The sequence below is a fragment of the Thermobia domestica genome, chromosome 3 (genome assembly GCF_964235325.1).
Source record: "Thermobia domestica chromosome 3, izTheDome1.hap1.1, whole genome shotgun sequence".
Lineage (NCBI taxonomy): Eukaryota > Metazoa > Arthropoda > Insecta > Zygentoma > Lepismatidae > Thermobia > Thermobia domestica.
In genome coordinates this window covers 135,078,114-135,096,875 of record NC_137456.1, presented here as the reverse complement: position 1 = coordinate 135,096,875, position 18,762 = coordinate 135,078,114, and the positions used below count along the sequence as shown (strand labels likewise).

At 34.5% G+C, this 18,762-nt stretch overlaps 1 protein-coding gene across 1 annotated transcript in view; it reads right to left on the bottom strand.

Annotated features, from left to right (window-relative positions):
* Positions 1-1,156: 1,156 nt before the first annotated feature.
* The window catches only part of LOC145681512 (sodium channel protein Nach-like), a 38,538-nt gene continuing 20,932 nt past the window's right edge, over positions 1,157-18,762 (bottom strand). The window contains exons 4-6 of the mRNA XM_081753158.1: positions 18,565-18,730; positions 6,902-7,008; positions 1,157-1,603 (exon numbers count right to left, since the gene is read on the bottom strand). Coding sequence (XP_081609284.1) covers positions 1,377-1,603; positions 6,902-7,008; positions 18,565-18,730 — 500 coding nt within the window. The 3' untranslated portion in view covers positions 1,157-1,376. The remainder of the gene's footprint in view (positions 1,604-6,901; positions 7,009-18,564; positions 18,731-18,762) is intronic.

The following is an 18,762-nucleotide window of genomic DNA, read 5'->3' as shown; positions in this document are numbered from 1 at the left end:
TAGAATATTACAAATTAAAGATATAGTAACATAAACTAAATTATATTGATGACTTTAGTATCTTCTTTCAATGATACAAGTTTCTGAGAACTGTGTGTATTTAGAAAGATCGACTAACTTCTTTGCATGCGGTCTGCCTCGCTAACTTAAGAGGTTTTCTATATTATGACAACGCAGCAGAAACCACTCTCTAGCTACTATAGCAAGAATCGTATCTGCGCATTCCTCTTCGCTCCACCTCCGCCCACAGCGTACGAACGGGCTGCAACGTAACAGCAGTTGCCTCTAAAGAAATCGGTTTCTTGGGCGTGAGTGAAGAGTAAAGTGAAATTGTACAAGTAATGACAAGGCATTTTCGGGGTCTCTGAAAATTGTCTCGGACACATTGAGCCTCGTTCCATAGTCGTTTGTGTCAAAGCAATGAAAATTTTGTTTTATAGTATTTTGTGATAGGTGGCATAGCTGTTATAAATACGTGTTTCATTATTTGCGTTTTGTTGCCAAGGTTCTTACAGACTGAGGCTCCTTCATTGACTAATCGCCTATTTCAGCGTTCTTTATTACTTTGACAGCTTCCATTTACTCTGGTGACTAGGGTTACCACCCAACCAAAGCAAAATATAGGGATACTTCATGGAACAAATGAAGGTAGAAATGTACGATCGTGTTTCCGTAGTAATAAAAAGCTAAATCTTGCTAGCGAAGAGAAAATCATGTTTATCTACTTGATAAAAGGAAAGTGTGTTGTAAGGTTTATCTTGCTTTTGAGGACTTTATAATAACGTGAAAAATAAACACCAATAATAATAATAATAATAATAATAATAATAATAATAATAGACCCCTAATAATAATAATAATAATTTACAAGTGATATAAAGGTTAGTGGTAGCCCAAGCAATCAAACCAGTAGGCTATATACCACTGGATTTATCTAACTTTACCTTACAAGGAGAGAACGCTCATTTTTTAAACTGTCAAAAACAGTAATGAAAATAATAACATTTGAATCATTAACTAGATTATATAAAGCATCTACTTAATCTGGGCGTAGATGCCTAGTGGCATTATTTTTCGGCACGCTACATATATGATACAATGTACAGTCATGTTAAAACAACTAATGTCCACTATTCTTTCAGGAATTTTGTCTATTTCTACATACGGTTAACAAGAACAAACCTGTATTTTTATTCGTCCACTTAAATTCTTAGTTTCAAGTCGTCATCTTGAAACAGGTTTATTTACTGATGGGAATGAAGTTCTGTCAAGAGTCAGATGGGTGTGTCTTTTCTTTCTATCCTGTCGTGATCCTTATTTACAGTATTATTTCTCTATTAGCAACATGTTTTAAGTATTGTACACACAACATATATTTATTCCATCCAATTTTGTGACGTACAACGCCTTTTAGTTGTCTGCTGATAACCTGGACACACTCTTAAGGGTACTTTTACTTTTGCAGGGAATACAGTTTGTTTATTTCTAGAGGAATGCTTGCCTGTCCACGATAAGTAGAGTCGGAGAGAGAAAAAGTAAACCAGTTCAAATCCACTTAGTAGACTACAACCAATGCACAGACTACATATACCTCCAAACGATGCTGTAATAAAAAAAAAATAAGAAAAGTAATAAAACATTTTTTTAAAATGTAAAATTGTATCATCTACCTAGAGAAAATTAAAAATGATTAAAATATCTTATGTTACTGAATAAGGATAGAGGATTAGTTGAATTAAGTAGCTGTGAGTTCTGATTTTAATGAGTAATAGTACACTTATACATTATTCTGAGTAAAAGATCATAATGAAGAACAAAACATGAGTCCAATTCTCAATAGATTCGAAGGTAGTAGTGATGTAGACATTTCAAACACAGAGAAGGTATTGAATCAAAGTCTGAGGACCTCAAAGAGATAGATGTTGCGCTCTACTGGTATGGTAAATATGAAGGATAAAAACTGTATATTGATATTTGCGAGGGATGCCACTGAAGATAGAGATTTGAAACCGACGCTATTATGAGAGCTACTGTATTCTCAGAATGATAAATAATTTATTAGTTTTTGTTTTCAATTATGGAAAATATATTTCATCGGCAGTTCTACGATGAATTAATCTTTCCGTAAAAAGAAGAAAAATATTTCAAATTTGTGAGACACACTATGGTTGAAAATCATTTCGTTAGGTCTATTTAGTTGATATTTGATTGTTCTTTTTTTATGGCATGTCTTATATGTTGTCTTAAACATCAAAATGTCTTTCATTTTCCGTTTAGGAGAGAGGGGGGGGCATTGGTACACGGGGCACATATGTACGAGGTAGATATTTTTCCACGGTGAAGAGGTAAATGGACAACAGTTTGGTGTTGGCAACATTGGTGGAAAACGAACATCGTGAGGCACAGTTGTTGGATGGACGCAGCGTTCTTTCCTCTGTGCAGAAAAAAAAACTCGATTTCTTAGAGAAAAAGTAAGTTTTCACTTGTGTTTTTGTAAGCTTACATTTGTAATAAGCACCAGTGTTTTTGAAAACTTATGAATGTCGCATGAAAGTGTAATTCTTTACAAATAATTTCATTTATGTTAAATTGCCCTGCGTGGATTAATTTTTCAGTTATAGGAATTAATGATCCTGAAGTTTAGTTGGGGCACATTAGTACTCATGCGTGTGGGGTGGATTGGTACGAATCAACGTGCCCCCACCTCTCTGTACCAATCTACCCCTTCTATTTGTAATTATGAAGGTAGACTACTCTTTGTGCATTTCTCACGTATCACAGTTTTCATTGTGATTAACATCAAGTAGAAAAAGTTACTAATAATAGGCCTATAGGCTATCTCATGTATGATCACTTGACTTCCGTAATCAAAGCATAAAGATAACCAAAATAATATAGAAAACTTTCCTTTTATTATATTTCCGACTTTCCGAAACTATAGGTATAGCCGATAGGTACACAAGCTTTCGAATGGAAAATTGTTTAACCATTTAGAAGCCATGACAGCAAAAATGTTAAGATTCTTTCCCCCAGGTCATAACATGTGTGATTTTAAAAGGCACATGTCTCACAAAATCAACCTCAAATATATATTTGTACATGGACGCTAAAAGCCAGCGTATAGTAAGCGTCATATTTATTCGATTTTCAGCAACATATTTGAAAGTTATTCGTCGAAGTTCTTGAAACTTTAATATTATAAAGGTAACCAAGAAAGTTCTGTCGTTTTCTTGTGGAGGTCTGTGTTCAACTGGCCCTCACACTGTAAGTTGAATACGAATGGAGATAAGGCGAAGGTCAGTTGTTGGTGTGGATATACCCAAAATACTACCTGATTGTGGCAGTTCAGTTACACAATGAACTTGCGTAAGGACGTAGTGAAAATGGGACCTCCACAGAAAGCCCTAAGGGCAAGTATGGTGTACAAGTTCAAAGTGGGGTCAAACACCGCTGTAGCAAGGCAGAAGATATGCTAGGCCTTTGGTGAGGGTGTCGTGACTATGCGGACAGTGCAAAGGCGGTTTAACAAGTTTAAAGACGGTGACGAAACACTGGAAGACGCACCACGTGCCGAAAGACCAACACATGTACAAAATGAAGATCTTCAAGCAGCAATTAGGCAAACAGTAGCCAGACATGTGAGGAACTGAGACTACAATTCAGTGTGAGTGAAGAAACCGTTCGGCAACACCTCCATCAACTTGGGAAGCACTACAAGTTGGGTCGATGGGTACCACATGATTGAATCCGGGGCAGAAGGCAACGCGAGCAGACACCTCTGTTTCTTTGCTAGCTTGTTTGAGGAAAAAGCAATTTCTGGACAGGATGTTGACATATGATGAGAAGTGGGTCCTGTACAAAGCTCCACGGTACCGTCATAATTGGTTAGCACTCCATGAACGGGTTCAAAACAGCCGAAACCAGCACTGCACCAGAAGAAGATCCTCCTGTGTCTTTCGTGGAATGCTCGTGGCATCGTGCATCGGTAACTGCTACCAGCTGGTCAGAGCATCAATTCAACTGTGTACTGTCAGCAGTTGGTTTGTATTCAAGAATAACTCAAAACTCTGGACAAGCTAACTCAAATAGCTAGGATGACCCGGGACACCATTCTATGCCTTGGATGGGAAACACTACTGCATCCGCCATACTCTCCGACATTGCACTATCTGATTTTCACCTGTTCTACCGCGATGGAATCCATGGCCTTCAGGAACATTGGCAGAAGGTCGTCGATACTGATGGGACTATTTTTTGATCTTCCACGTACGTCTTAGGTGACATATTGATTATCGAAAGTTGTGGGTGGAAAAGCGACAGATCTTTCTTGGTTACCTTTATAATAACATAGCTCCGCCTCTTTTGGAGACAATTGGTACCGCTCGAACTAAAAGTATTATATATTTTCCAGTTAGTAGTTGAGGTATGAATGATTTCAAAATTTTTAAATTGTAGATAGCCCTTGGATTATTTACTTCTATTTTTCCTTATAGAGAGAGAACCTCATTTATAGTACGTTTTTATCTTTGTAAATAGCTTGCGGAACTTCTAAATTTTGATAAGAACACAAGGAAGCATTGGACTCTTAATTTTATTTTTTTATTTTTTATTTACTTATTTATTTTATTTTATTTTATTTTATTTATTTTATTTATTTATTTATTTTGTAACAGGTTGAACTAGATCTGTTGAATTACTAAAGATTCTTACAAATCTTCACATTCTTCTTATGAAACATGTTTTTATTTTGAATTTTTGCTGCTGTAGGTCCTTAAATCTATTGTTGAAATACTCATGGAAAATAAAACAAAAAATTACATTATCTCTATTATCAAAAAGTCTGTGTGGTATTTCACTTTGCTCGTACCAATCTGCCCCTACATGGGGAAGATTTGTACAGATTGCAGACCTTTCGTAAAACGTAATTTACTCCAGGTAGGATGTTAGTAGAAACAATATTGTACATTGTAAATGTAGCTAAAGAATCACAGTTTAAGTAGGAAAAAAATCATGTTTCTCAAGCTGACGGTATGTTCTAAAATCTCGGGTAAGTAAAAATCGTACCAATGTACCCGCCTCTCCCCTATACACATAAAATGTGGAACCAATGGTAGTATTACAGAACGCAAGGTGTAGCACAAGGAAAGGTGTTCACGCACATATAAACTCTTTGTGGGGGAGAAAGATGCCACGCACGGAGAGAAAAATTGTTGAGTTCAACATGAAATATCCGTAAAGGCCAAGAGGTCAAAGCGCATTGTTTTCATTTCTTATCCTCATTTTTTAAATCGCGAAAGAAAATTTGTGCAAAGTAAACAATGTTACAGCATATTACTGTTTAGTAGCGAAACCTAATGCAATTGTCATTGTTGCCAAATTTCGTGCCATTTTTGTATGAAATCAGTGAGATATACATGCATCAAAATAGGCCTGCTCCACAGCACGGAGGAAGCAGAAAATTTTCAATTTTAGATTATAGACGGCCTAACTGCAGGATCAAATGTGTGAATTGTTCTCCTAATCCTCAAATATTTCAATTGATGGGATGAGAATGTAGGAGGAAACGGGAGTACCCCCGAGAAACCAACGGACACGATGTTGTCCACGGCAAACTTAATTGGCCGGAGATCTAACCAGGACCCCACGCACCAGAGGTAAGCGCTCTACCATTGAGCCACTATGACCCAGTGAGAAGTTCAGTAATCAAGATGGACACTTAATATGAAAGAAATGAGGAAATTGATTTTGTAGTTCGAACGAATTGTTTACAGAGCTATCAAAGTAATGTTTAATGACAAAAAAATGTTTTAGTGAAATTTTATTACAATAAAGTTACTAATAACTCTTCTTAAAGGGTAGTATTTAGACGAATTGTTACAAAGTTGTTATTTATACATTATGCATAACTAGAACTTCAATTAATAACTTCTTTCGAGCTAAAGACGCATTTTATGAAGGAGGGTACGTGGAACAAATTTATCTACCTACTTTATACAGAGCATTTATTGAGTGAAAGAAGCTTAAGACGCTAAATCCAAGTTTCCTATATGAACTGCGTTGATACGACAGAACAGTAAAGAAAGAGTAACTTCTACAAATAATGTGCTTTCACTACTATTAAACGAACATCGTACCTAAAGCACAAGTTTAATGCCTAACTTTGTAAACTGAACTTACATTAATTTCTAATATAATATCTGAAGCTCCCAATAAAGTGTATCCCGAACGGAAAACAATACCTAAACCAAATTTTATACCAAGACAAAAATTGATTCTTTCTTGATTTGGGATATATTTTCCTAGTCTCCTAATTTGAGTTTAGGAACTAGTAAAACGCATATCAAAAAGTATAGTATAACTTTCAAGCACATTGTAAGGTAGTCAAGCTACCAACATGCCTGTTGTGCCATGCTGGATTGCATAATTTACACTTCCTGGCAACCAATGAAATGTCATTTTGAAAGTCAGTAAAGATAGCCAATCCCGGACTGGACATAGAACTCATAAGTGATGAAAGTTGTAAATGTACTTTTTAATTGTAGGATCCACTACAAGAAATCAATGGTAATATTTGAATAGGAAAATCATGTATGTCAAAAAAGCTTAAATTTCTGTTTTGTAAAAGCCCGTTTTTATGGAGGGAAATCTCTGTCTCCCCAAAAGCTGGATTTTCGCAGCTAGTTGTAACTAATGAAGATCAAATTGACTTTACGTAGTTTTTAATTCTCTACCTGGAGAAATTAAATTTATCCTGGAAACAGCTGTGCGTGTAATCATGTAGTCCAATGTTCATACGACGAAAATAAATACCTTTCACATCATGTGTTTTAGTACTAACCATACTAAACTGTTCGTATTTATGATTCAAATATGTGTTTAAAAAATAATTTAAAAATCTTACCAAGGACGTCATTCCAGGCATAAATCACATCTCTCCTGTATCGTGTTATTCCAACTTGCTGAAAGAACACGTGTAAAATGCTGTGTTCTGTGATATTAATACCATGTCTGTTAGCAAAAAAGTAGAAAAGATTGTAATCTAATTCATTAGCTTATTAGTGAATTAAATGAAATTAGCAAATAACAATGTAATTTCTAACTACTTAGATTACGTACTAGAATTTACTGAAAGAAAGTTCACAGATGGTACTTGTAACGTTCATAATATCATTGGAATACTTCAGCAACCTTTACTGATAAAAGCATCACTCTGTAGTTCTATCACTTATGTACATGTAAATAACTCGAGTTAAAATATTTAATTTGTTTATTGCAATACGTCTCGTACTAAGCTATATTCCTACTAGTAAATTCAGTTAATGTTAACGCGGACAATAGTTTAAACCGATATTTGTATCTTTTATACGGAATTCATATAAATGAATGCTAAATCAGTCGTGTTCCCTAAATTAAAAAGATTACTAAACGAAACTTCATGAATTTATGTGCACAAGTTAGATTTGAGTCTATGTGTTACAAATAATATCTTAATTGTAAGTATTAGTTGTAACACTTATTATTATTTGTAACTACAAATAGGATTACAATTACGCAAGTAAAATATTATTTATTGTATTGTAATGATTATTGTATTATTGTAATTGTAATGATATTAGGAACCTGAAGTATTGTAATGATATTAGGAACGTTATTTTGTAGTTGCAATGAATGTTTTGTCCAATTTCCAACATGTTATACAAAATAAATCAACGTACCATAAAAGATGTATTTATCTATACGTGATTATGAATAAAATAAAGTTTAAATTTATGAATACGAACGCATAATTTAACAATATCCAGAATAAGGAAAAAGATTCTTTAAACAAAGATTCTTATCCCAGTAAATTCTGACAGAGATTCTGTTGCATTTTGGTGAAAGAACTACTACCAAAATGAATCTCATACGAGACAAAACCTTTCTTTACTTCATTTTTAAGAAAAGAACAATACGTTTGCTTCCTATTTGTAATTATTATATATTTGTAATTTACTTATTACTAGCCCCTATAATCGTCACCCATGCTGAGTCGGATTTAATGATTTCCCGTCTCTAGACTGAAAAGTGTTTGCCGTCCCTCACTCGAACATACAAAATTTTAACACAATAGAAAACAAAATATAAACTTATTTATGTATACCTTTATTCTAACATTTTTGTATCTATAAATTTTAACAAATTTTGGTACCTTGATAAAATGTCAGGAGTACTTTGCAGAGCCTCGCCCATCCTTATACTGGAAGTAAGATGTTAAAATATCACCCAACTTTAGAGCTTCCTCGTAGGGCAGTTCCGATAATCGAGTAATCGATAACAATCCGATTAAATTTCAAAACCGTTTCATCGATAAAGAATTTTAATTTTATCGAATTATCGAACTTTCGAGACTCCCGAAATGTTTGAGACTCTCGAAATGTTCGAGACTCTCGAAATGATCGAGACTCCCAAAATGTTCGAGACTCTCGAAATGTTCCAGACTCTCAAAATGATCGAGACTCCCGAAATGTTCGGGACTCTCGAAGTGTTCGAGGCACTCGAAATGTAAGAAACATTATACAACTTCGAGACACTCGAACTGTTCGAGAATCTCGGATTGTTTGAAAGCAGAAAATACAGAAATATATCAATATGATCGCATTTGTCGAGTCGCTTGAATATTTAGAAAAGTTCGGGATTATCCGAGTGTTCGAAAGAAACGATGTATTCGAGGTTATCATAATTGTATATAATATGTATTACATATATGCAGAGTGTTCATTTTAAAACTTCTCTCCTTAGCAATGTAGTGAAGGAAAAGTTTTTTTCCCCACAGATCTGTACAAGGTTTAAGCAGTCTGTCAGAAGAGAGGAAGAGGAAGAGAAAACATGCATCACCCGAATGGAATTGGAATCCAAGACAATATTAGTCTACTAATAGTCACATTGCCGATTGCGCCAATAACGGGGCAGGCAGAAAAATAATTTTACATGTGATTTCGACAAATACAACTTTGCAATAACTTATCAGATGTAAAAAACTGTTTGACTAGTTTGGATGCAAGAAGAAATCATTGGAGAGGTGAAGGAACCGAACTGTTCATTACTATTTTTGATAATACCCGAAACTTCGATAATACTCGAAATTTCGATAATACTCGAAACGTTGATAATACCCGAAACTTCGATAATACTCAAAATGTCGATAATACCCGAAACTTCGATAATACTCGAAATTTCGATAATACCCGAAACTTCGATAATTTCAAATACTCAAACGGTTTCGAGTAACCGATGACAACTCGATAAATTTTCACTCCCGAAGTTCGATAGGTCTTCAGCCTTATCGAACACCCCTACTTCCTCGTAGTTATGTGAATAGCGAACGCGCGTTTGATAGGGAGATCTGGGTTCGATTCCCGGCAGAAGCTAATATATTCGAATCCCATGTTACGCTGTTTGAATCCCATGACCACGTCTCATATAGCCTCACTGCTGAAAGGGACGATAACTTCAAATCAAAATCTACTCAACTTCAGCCTCCAATGATTGAAACCAATAGACTCATTCAATGAATTACTATGTATTTGGAGGGTGTTTACTATGACTTTAAATAGTATAATTAGAGAGTGGATTTTAAGGTGCAGCACCTTTTCTAAAAATGTAGTTGTTATAATAACCAAAGTTCAAAATATGTATTTCCGAGCATGAAACGAACTGAAATGAACACACCTTGTTCCATCTTTTTCGTAAATGTTGTACATTTTTTGTAAGATTAATAAGATTTCCCCCTTTTTTTACTTTTTTTAACCTTCAGCACCTTTATTGCCCCTTTCTTCTATCTTTTTTTTTCAAATGGACAAAACAATATGTTTTATTTTCAATCTGGTTTACACATAATATTCCATAAATTTAGACTTCATCTTGACGGATTTGCTAGGGAGAAATTTGAATTGAATTTACGAAACAATCGGAACGTAGAAACCTTTGCGACGTCAACTGAATTTCCTTTCCGTGTGCTTACAAGATCTGCACACTGGTTTCCTTTCAAATTGAGCGAAGTTTCTCCGCATACAAGAATCTCCTGAGCTCCAAGCGACAGAAACTAACATTCGAAAACATAGACATGTTGTGCATAATCAAGTGTAACCAGTTTCTGAAAACCCAGTAGTATGTAACGATTTTTTAAGCTACAATTTTTTTTTTAAGTACCGAGCTAGTTTTAACCACAATTTTACTACAAGAATGTTGAGTGCTGTACAAGTTTGAGATTAAATAAAACAATTTTGCAATTTGTGTGAAATGTTTAGAGCCAAGATTTTGAATATATTTGCTTTTAAAATGAATAAAGAATATGCATGTAACTGTATACTATAGCACTTAATAAAGATATCCTATTATCACCTTTTTAGCACCTTTTTGATTGATTTTTCAGCCCCTTTTATTCCCTTTTTCCTACCATATTTTTGCATCTTAAAATCCGGCCATTAATTATTATCACTATTATTCAAGTTTTACCGGATTTTTTCGTCTTGTTTATTACATTTTTGTATAACGCGCGCCCCTAGTTCAGGTCTAATGATAAATCCATCTATGCTCATACTCCACTTCACACTTAACAGGCACACAATAATTAATCTTGCGAGTACTTCAGTTCATATGCAATCACTAGACTTCGGATCGATATGCACTAAAAGACGGCAAAATATGCATGCAAATATGCGCTAAAAATCATGAAAATATGCACTAAAAATCTGCAAATATGCACTAAAAATTATAAATATGCACCAATCAAAAGCTAAAGTTAAATGAGGAATTTTATTATCTTTAGAGAAAAAGTTGTATTGCTTGAACTACATATACTTGTGTATAACTATGATGCATTCATGCTACAATACACAACTATGTAGTTTTCGATGTTTTCTGGCAAAAACCTCCATTTATCAGTCAAAACATTACTGTACATCGAAAATGTTCCTTCCGCGTCACAGGACAGTATTTCAAAGAAGCGATGTTACTTGAGATTAAATAAAACAATTTTGCAATTTATGTGAAATGTTTAGAGCCAAGATTTTGAAAATATTTGCTTTTAAAATGAATAAAGAATATGCATGTAACTGTATACTATAGCACTTAATAAAGATATCCTATTATCACCTTTTTAGCACCTTTTTGATTGATTTTTCAGCCCCTTTTATTCCCTTTTTCCTATTTTTATTATCTTTAGAGAAAAAGTTGTATTGCTTGAACTACATATACTTGTGTATAACTATGATGCATTCATGCTACAATACACAACTATGTAGTTTTCGATGTTTTCTGGCAAAAACCTCCATTTATCAGTCAAAACATTACTGTACATCGAAAATGTTCCTTCCGCGTCACGGGACAGTATTTCAAAGAAGCGATGTTACTTGCCGATAAATCTGAAATTCTTGCGTCGTTGTTCCCAGGAACACTTTATTTACATTGGACAAGAATTTTATGCCAGGATTTCTCGCGTTGACTGTGATTTCGAAAAAATGTTTGTCTGATTGGTCTTGGTGGCGTCTGTGTCGTTATTCAATCGAACATTTCAAATGCAGTACGAAGTCCTAATCATCGCTCTTCTAATCTCGTTATGATCTTTAAAATTGAACTGAAATGATTATTGATAAACGCAAGTTTGATTTTAATGTTTTCAGCTCCGCAAGCGTTCACGGCTTCTTGAATACATTTAGTATCTTCGGGTTTAAACAGCTTACAGTCAGTACATGAAATCAAAATACATCTACTTATATAACATATATATATATATATATATATATATATATATATATATATATATATATATATATATATATACTAGCAGCGTTCACCCCGCTTCGCTGCGGTCACCCCGGAACGCAATAAACTTTGTTACTTAGATAATTTTTACTTTTTCGCTTTCAAGTGATATGATAAAAACCATAGAAGATTGCATTAAATGTTAACATTATATCGCCTGTCATTTATGTTAACCCGCCCCGCTTCGCTGCGGTCACCCCGGAAGTTTTCGCTTTCAAGTGATATGATAAAAACCATAGTAGATTGCAGTAAATGTTAACATTATATCGCCTGTCATTTATGTTAACCCGCCGAGTTACACGGTCATGCGGGTTGCATATAAATACGTTTATTTTTACCTATGATGAACTAACAAAGGATTTGTACGTTATGGACACTTGAATGGTCAATTATCTCAAGACACTGGTAATTAAAAATTAAAGTGATATGATAAAAACCATCTAGGGTCCAAATCCTAATAACCCCCCAAAAATAAAAGAAATTGGTTCAGCCGTATTAGCGTGATGAGGTAACAAAGGATTTGTGCGTTCTCTTTTATATATATATATATACATATATATATATATATATATATATATATATATATATATATATATATATATAAATTTACAAATAAAAAGAATGAGCAGAGAAGTAAATAAACATTTCTGACATAAGCATATAGTAAAACCTGCCTATCGTAATTGTTCAGGACTCCCAAAAATCTCCATTAAAGGTTTTAAAGCTAACGAAGATAGATCTCCGCATAAGAAAATAAGGTACATAATGGACATAGTGAGATAAAATAAAATGATGTACATAGGCTTACCGAATTCAATTACAGTATTTATTTAGGCTATGAATTAATACACATAAAGCTTACAGTGAACAAAAAAAAAAAAAAAAAAAGCCTACATACGGTTCGAAAGGCCAAAACAGAAAGTAGATGCTATGCCCTTTTCAGCGCTCCTCCCTCTACTTTTGGCTCCATTTTGATCTATTGTGTATATTATGCTCTTTGTTCCATGTCTCTAGACCAACTAGAGAATGACTTATTGGTATTTGGAAATTACTATGTAAATTACATTTCGTTCAAAAAGTAGAACGGTATCTAGTACCTTAAATAGTTTTGGACTAAAGGCAGGGGTGTAGCCAGCAGGTTTGTGTAGGGGGGGCCCGTCGTTTTTGAGGGGGGGCCAGCTACAATGTACAAAGCCAAAAAAATGTGTTGCTGCTAGTCTGCAAAACTAAAAACACTATTTTAGCTTATTCTTCTTCTTCTTCTTCTTCTTATTATTATTATTATTATTATTATTATTATTATTATTATTATTATTATTATTATTATTATTATTATTATTATTATTATTATTATTATTATTATGCATAAATTATATTCAATATAGTTTTTATTATGCTTAATCAAGAACTACTGCCCGGGACCAAACGTTATACTTTTTATGCATAACTATAAAGGTAAACAAGAAAGTTCTGTCCCTTTTCGTGGAAGTCTGTGTTCAATTGGATCTCACATCGTGAGTTGAATGCAAGTGGAGATAAGACGAACGTCAGTTGTTGTTGTGGGTATATCCAACATACTACCTGGTTGTGGCAATTCAGACACACCGTGAACTTGCGTAAAGACAGAGGGAACATGGGACTTCCACAGAGCGTCATAGGAGCATGTATGCTGAACGAGTTCAAGTGGAGGTCAAACGCCGCTGTAGAGGGACAGAAGATATGCCAGGCCTTTGGTCAGGGTGTCGTGATGACGCGGACATTGCAGCGATGGTTTAACAAGTTTAAGGACGATGACGAAACACCCGAAAACACCACGTGCCAGAAGACCAACACATGTACAAAGAGGAACTGGGACTACAATTCAGTGTGTGGAGAAACCATTCAGCCGCACATCCATCAACTTGTGAAGCACTACAAGTTGGGTCGATGGGTCTCTCATATTTTGACTCCGGGCCAGAAGGCAACGCGGCAGTCGCCTGTGTTTATTTACTGTTTCGGAGCCATTTCTGGACAGGGTGTTGACATGTGATAAAAAGTGGGTTCTATACGAAGCTCCACGGCGTCGTCATCATTGGTTAGTATCCCATGAACCGATTTCAAAACAGCCGAAACTAGCACTGTACCAGAAGAAGGTCCTTCTGTGTGTTTGGTGCATCGTGCATCGGGAACTGCTACCAGCTGGTCAGAGTATCAATGCAACTGTGTAATGTCAGCAGTTGAGCTGTGCTCAACAAAAACTCAAAACTCTGGAGCCATTACTTCTGAATTGCAAATGGGTCCTCGTTTACGGGACAACGCTAAGTCCCACGTGGCTAGAATGACTCAGGACACCATTTTTCGCCTTGGATGGGAAACAATATTGCAACCACTATATTCCCCGGGTATTGCACCGTCCGATTATCATCTGTTCCATTCTTTGGACAGTCACATTAGAGGACGTCAGTTCAAATCCCTAGTAAAAGTCCAAAATGCACCTGATACTTTCTTCGTTTCACGGCCCACCACGTTCTAAAGCGATGGATTCCATGGCCTTCCAGAACGTTTTCAGAAGGTCGTCGATGCTGATGGGGACAATTTTTCATCTTCCAGGTTAGGTGGCATATCGATGTTCGAAGGTGGTGGGTGAAAAAGCAACAAAACTTTTCTTGGTTACCTTCATATTTAAATTTAAGACCTTGTATACAGAACCTATTTACACAAGATTGATTTTCTTTGAAATTTCACTTAATTTCTTTACTGTTTCCTGACAAATATATTTATTTATTATTCGTGACTAAAAAAAACATAATTACTTTATTACACTGGGTAGAAATAAAAGAGAGAACGAATGAAATCCAAATTGAATAAAAGCATTGTTTCTCACCAAATTTTCTATCCTCTATGTCTTTTAAAACACTTGTTAAAGCATATAAAATATACTGTACTTACAAATCAGTTTAGTACCTTTGATTTGTGGCGGTATTTGTAGTACCTTCTTAAAACGTTTTGTCTTCAAACTATCAAATATAAATCGCAGTAAATTGTGTAATCTGCTGTCACAAAAAGTATCCTATTTTTCGATCAGTATAAGGAAGAGATACTATACTATTTTTCGATCGGTATGGAAAAACAATATTTCTCCATACTATTTTCCCATAAATTATTAATTGTCAATAAACTTTGTTACTTTTAAATGAAAGAAGCGAGATAATTTTACTATGATGTTTTAAAAGTTGGTCATTTGGGGGGGCAGGAAACCATTTGGGGGGGCCCGGCCCCGATGGGCCCCCCTTGGCTACACCCCTGACTAAAGGTTAAATGTGTAAGTAGGGTTACAAGAAAACGAAGACCTTTACAGACAACGTAGTTCATATACCTAATCTCTCACAGAATGTCTAAACTTTTTCTGAACGCTGCATTCTGAAACTTGAAAATTTCCGTTAAAAAGTATATTTTAACATTCGTTGTTCGCAACACAGATTCCCCCTAATCAAGAGAATTTAACACATTTTTTTAACCTTAAAATTCATGGGAACGTGAAATATTTCCGCTTAAAAGGGGCCTGTTGAAGGCGGTTTTTACTGTGTTAAAAGCCTGTATTCAAAAAACGTATGATCTTATTTAAAACAAAATAAATCAACTTGAATTTAGTTTTTGTATCCAATTGTGTGTAAATCCTAGAATATTTTCTTCTAGCGTAACATTGTCCATTTCAAACAGCAATAATTTACAATGTATAATATTGATACCTTAAATTTAATAAAGTGATTTTAGCGAGACATGGAGCATGGATGGGAAGAAGGTAAAGTTATCGAAAACATAACAGAAGACTTAGTAGGAAAGTCTGTTTCGAAAGACCGAGGTGCGTATCAAAGTAACACAAGTTATACTTAAATACTCTCATAAACTCCTTAAAGGAGAACTTGTGAACTTATCTCCTTATCTCAGCAAGTAATTGCTGCAACAAGTTTTATACTTTGTAAAGGAAATATTTTTAAAAATTTAGAGCTCATTTTCAAAATGGTTGTTCATTCTTTCCCGAAATACATTTTTCAACGGTTTCTTTGGGATGAACTCTGTCGAACATAAAAAAAGCCTCATCTGGGTTGTTTCATAATTGTACAAACTCCTTACCAGACTTGAAACTGCTATGAAAATATAAGGATAAACGATAGAGCACTGCTGAGCTTTTGCTGTCGAACAATATAGAAATGTCATCTTCTGAAAACAAGCTTGGTTACTTTGAAAATATTCCTTGTTTAGCATACACTTTGCAAAATATATTTTATTTTTGAATTGTTAATGTCTCTCAACTTCAAACCATTGTTTCAGAAGATAACTTCCAGAAAATTTTTCGGGCCCATTTAGTTGTAGTGCATCTTTGTCCATTTTCGTTCACCCCCCCAAAAATTGTACCATTCAAATTAACAAAGAAGGGCCATTTCAAAATTTCGGCCACTTCGATCACATGTAGTGCGACATCTTCAAATTCGAATTTTAACTATCTCAGAATTTTGTCCAATTTTTGTACACCCAAGAAAAAATTGTACCATTCAAATAAAAGAGGGAGGGTGATTTTAAAATTTTGGCCACTCCTACCATTCATAGTGCGACATCTTCAAATTCGAATTTTAATTAGCTAAGAATTTTGTCCATTTTTGTCCACCTACGAAAAAAAAATTGTACCATTCAAATAAATGAGTGTGGACCATTTCAAAATTTCGGCCATTTCTATCACTCATAGTGTAACATCTTCAAATTCGAATTCTAACTAGCTCAGAATTTTGTCCAATTTTTGTACATTTTTGTCCAACCAAGAAAAACTGTTACGCCATTCAAATAAACGACGGAGGGTCATTTCAAAATTTGGCCACATCGATCACCTGTATTGCGACATTTTAAATTCGAATTTTAACAAGCTTAAAATTTTGTTCAATTTTTTTGCATTCATGTACCACCAACAAAACATTTTGTACTATTAAACTAAACGAGGGAGCGTCATTTCAAAAATTGGCCACTTCGATTACCTGTAGTGCGACATCTTCAAATTCGAAATTTAATTAGCTCAGAATTTTGTCCAATTTCCCTACATTTTTGTACCATCAAAAAAATTCTACCATTCAAATTAACAAAGGAGGGCCATTTCAAAATTTTCAAATGATCACCAGTAGTATGACATCTTTAAATTCAAATTCTAACTAGCTAAAAATTTTCCCTATTTTTTGTAGATTTTTATACCACCAAGATAGTTGAAATTCGAATTTGAAAATGTCTCACTACAGGTGATTCAAGTGGCCAAATTTTTAAATGACCCTCTCTTGTTAATTTCAATGGTACATTTTTTTTCTTGGCTGGACAAAAATTGGCAAAAAATTGGATAAGATTCTGAGCTAGTTAAATTCAAATTTGAAGATGTCGTAGTACAGCTAAACGGACCCAGATATTTCTTTTGATATTCTTATACTGCCCCAGGACAACACAATTTCAAGTCGACATACACACACACACACACACACACACACAACAGTAGCAACTTTAACTTCCTGGATGTGTAACATGGAAATTTTGTTGTAGGTGATTTGACACCGTTATTTATATCTTCTTCCGAAAAGGTGGCAGTTATACATCATTGCAGGGAGGATGAATCACTCATTCCTTTCTACTCTCTTTTCACATGACCTTGGAAGATATTCTAAACCGACAAAAATGAATCATTTCAAGATCTCGAGTCTATTTATATTAGAAACTTTAAATTCCATTTATGAGGAAAGTTCTTGGACGTTAAAAATTATCAATTTGGTCGTTCCTTTAAAAATGCATTTATATGCAGTAACGACATAAACATGCACTAACCTCCGAAATATGCAAATATATGCACTATAAAACTCTGCTATTTTACCCCAAAACATCTGAAACGAATTTCTGTTTAAAGAGCATATCAATATCACGTCAGGAAAAAAACATGTAAATATGCAAAAATCCAAAGTCTAGCAATCACACATAAACCACAATTCCCAAAAATGATATATATTAATACAGCACTATTCATCCTGTATTTGATTTTTCTAGAAAAAAAATCACGAGGACAATACACAAGTGATCTGTAGAACGCATACGAGCATTGGGAACTGAGATCAGAATGACTGCCAGATGAGTTACAAATTCTTATATACGAGCTTTAACCTTTTAACGATCTTACTTTTTTATATTTTTAGTATGATACGAACTTTGAGCAATATGAAAATATATGGCGCCTGCGCCATTAATAAGCTATATTTATTACAACTTTTTAGTGTGCACAATGCAACTTAAAACACGCTATTCAGCTTAGAGGCCGAGCTATTTTGATTACAGTTCATACTGTAACTATTAAACACATTATAACATACGAACAATACTAGGGATAAAGTCAACATGGCAACTCTAATAACGAAATATTCGCAAGGGTTGAATAGAATAGGACAGAACCCATAGGATTTTGATCGAACTTCGCATGAAAGTAGATCTTGACTTGTTAGTATGCATGTGAACTATCACCCTGTGCAGACCTTCGGTTTCCGAGTTGTGGCCATCAAAATTAAGATTTGGATTTAACCAAGTTTCCACAAAACTATAATTACGACCATACTATAACTATTGCTATTTAGGTTTTATATAATAACCTGCATATCATATAAGAAAGAGTTCCATAATCAGAAAACTTGCTGTTTTTTCTGATACATTTCTAAGATACTTTAGGTAATAAGCTGATTAAATTTTCTCAATAACTCAAATTATACTTACAAGATATGGGCTCTATCAAAAACACTATTAAAGAAGTTAGATGAAGTTGATTGAACATTGTATACTATATCAGTGCACAACGGAAAGCAATTGCAGGACATGGCCTCCTGTGATTCTTCTTCGAGACCTGGAATGTCTTCTGGAGGCTTCATTGTTCGAAGAGTGTCTGTCAACATTACACAAAAATAAAATTACTAT